General features: G+C 72.9%; 1 protein-coding gene across 1 annotated transcript; it reads left to right on the forward strand.

Moving 5' to 3' along the window:
- Nucleotides 1–45: 45 nt before the first annotated feature.
- Nucleotides 46–734, forward strand: KEAP1 (kelch like ECH associated protein 1; the record flags this gene model as incomplete). Its single annotated transcript, XM_026037033.1, has 1 exon — nt 46–734. A coding segment is annotated over one exon (689 nt), but the record flags the coding sequence as incomplete, so codon positions are not given.
- Between the last annotated feature and the right edge of the window lie 531 nt (nt 735–1,265).

Below are 1,265 nucleotides of genomic sequence, written 5' to 3' on the forward strand. Positions count from 1 at the left end.
AACCCCCCCGCCGTGACCCCCGCTCCCGGCGCTCCCGCCTCGCAGGTGGCGCAGCAGGAGGAGTTCCTGGCGCTGTCGCACTGCCAGCTCGCGGCGCTGCTCAGCCGCGACGAGCTCAACGTGCGCTGCGAGTCCGAGGTGTTCGACGCCTGCATCCGCTGGGTGGAATACGACCGCGCCGGGCGGCGGCCCTACGTGCGCGCGCTGCTGCAGGCCGTGCGCTGCCACGCGCTCACGCCGCATTTCCTGCAGCGGCAGCTGCGCCACTGCGAGCTGCTGCGCGCCGACGCGCGCTCCAAGGACTACCTGGCGCAGATCTTCCGCGAGCTCACGCTGCACCGGCCGCCGCGCGAGCGCCCGCCGGGCCGCGCGCCCAAGGTGGGCCAGCTGGTGTACGCGGCCGGCGGCTACCTGCGCCACTCGCTGAGCTGCCTGGAGGCGTTCGACCCGCGGCGCGGGCGCTGGCGGCGCCTCGCCGACCTGCCGGCGCCGCGCAGCGGCCTGGGYGGCTGCGCGCTCGGCGGGCTGCTCTACGCCGTGGGCGGCCGCAACAACGCGCCCGACGGCAACACGGACTCGGCGGCGCTCGACTGCTACAACCCGGTGACGGACCGGTGGGCGCCGTGCGCGCCCATGAGCGTGCCGCGCAACCGCATCGGCGTGGGCGTCATCGACGGCATGATCTACGCCGTGGGCGGCTCGCACGGCTGCGTGCACCACAGCAGCGTGGAGAGGTGCGGCGCGGCGGGCGGGAATGGGAGCTGGGGGTGTGGGAGCGGGCGGGATGGGAGCCGGGAGCGGGTGGGGTAAGAGCGGGATGGGAGCCGGGAGTGGGTGGGGTAAGAGCGGGATGGGAGCTGGGAGCGGGAGGGGTAAGAGCGGGATGGGAGCTGGGAGCGGGTGGGATAAGAGCAGGATAGGAGCTGGGAATAGGTGGGGTAAGAGCCGGATGGGAGCTGGGAGTGGGTGGGGTAAGAGTGGGATGGGAGCCGGGAGCGGGTGGGATAACAGTGGGATAGGAGCTGGGAGCGAGTGGGGTAAGAGCGGGATGGGAGCTGGGAGCGGGTGGGGTAAGAGCGGGATGGGAGCCGGGAGCGGGTGGGGTAAGAGCGGGATGGGAGCCGGGAGCGGGAGGGGTAAGAGCGGGATGGGAGCTGGGAGTGGGTGGGGTAAGAGCGGGATGGGAGCTGGGAGTGGGTGGGGTAAGAGCGGGATGGGAGCCGGGAGCGGGTGGGGTAAGAGCGGGATGGGAGCCGGGAGCGGGT

Source organism: Nothoprocta perdicaria, unplaced genomic scaffold (genome assembly GCF_003342845.1).
Source record: "Nothoprocta perdicaria isolate Ctin4 unplaced genomic scaffold, notPer1 scaffold_1890, whole genome shotgun sequence".
NCBI lineage: Eukaryota > Metazoa > Chordata > Aves > Tinamiformes > Tinamidae > Nothoprocta > Nothoprocta perdicaria.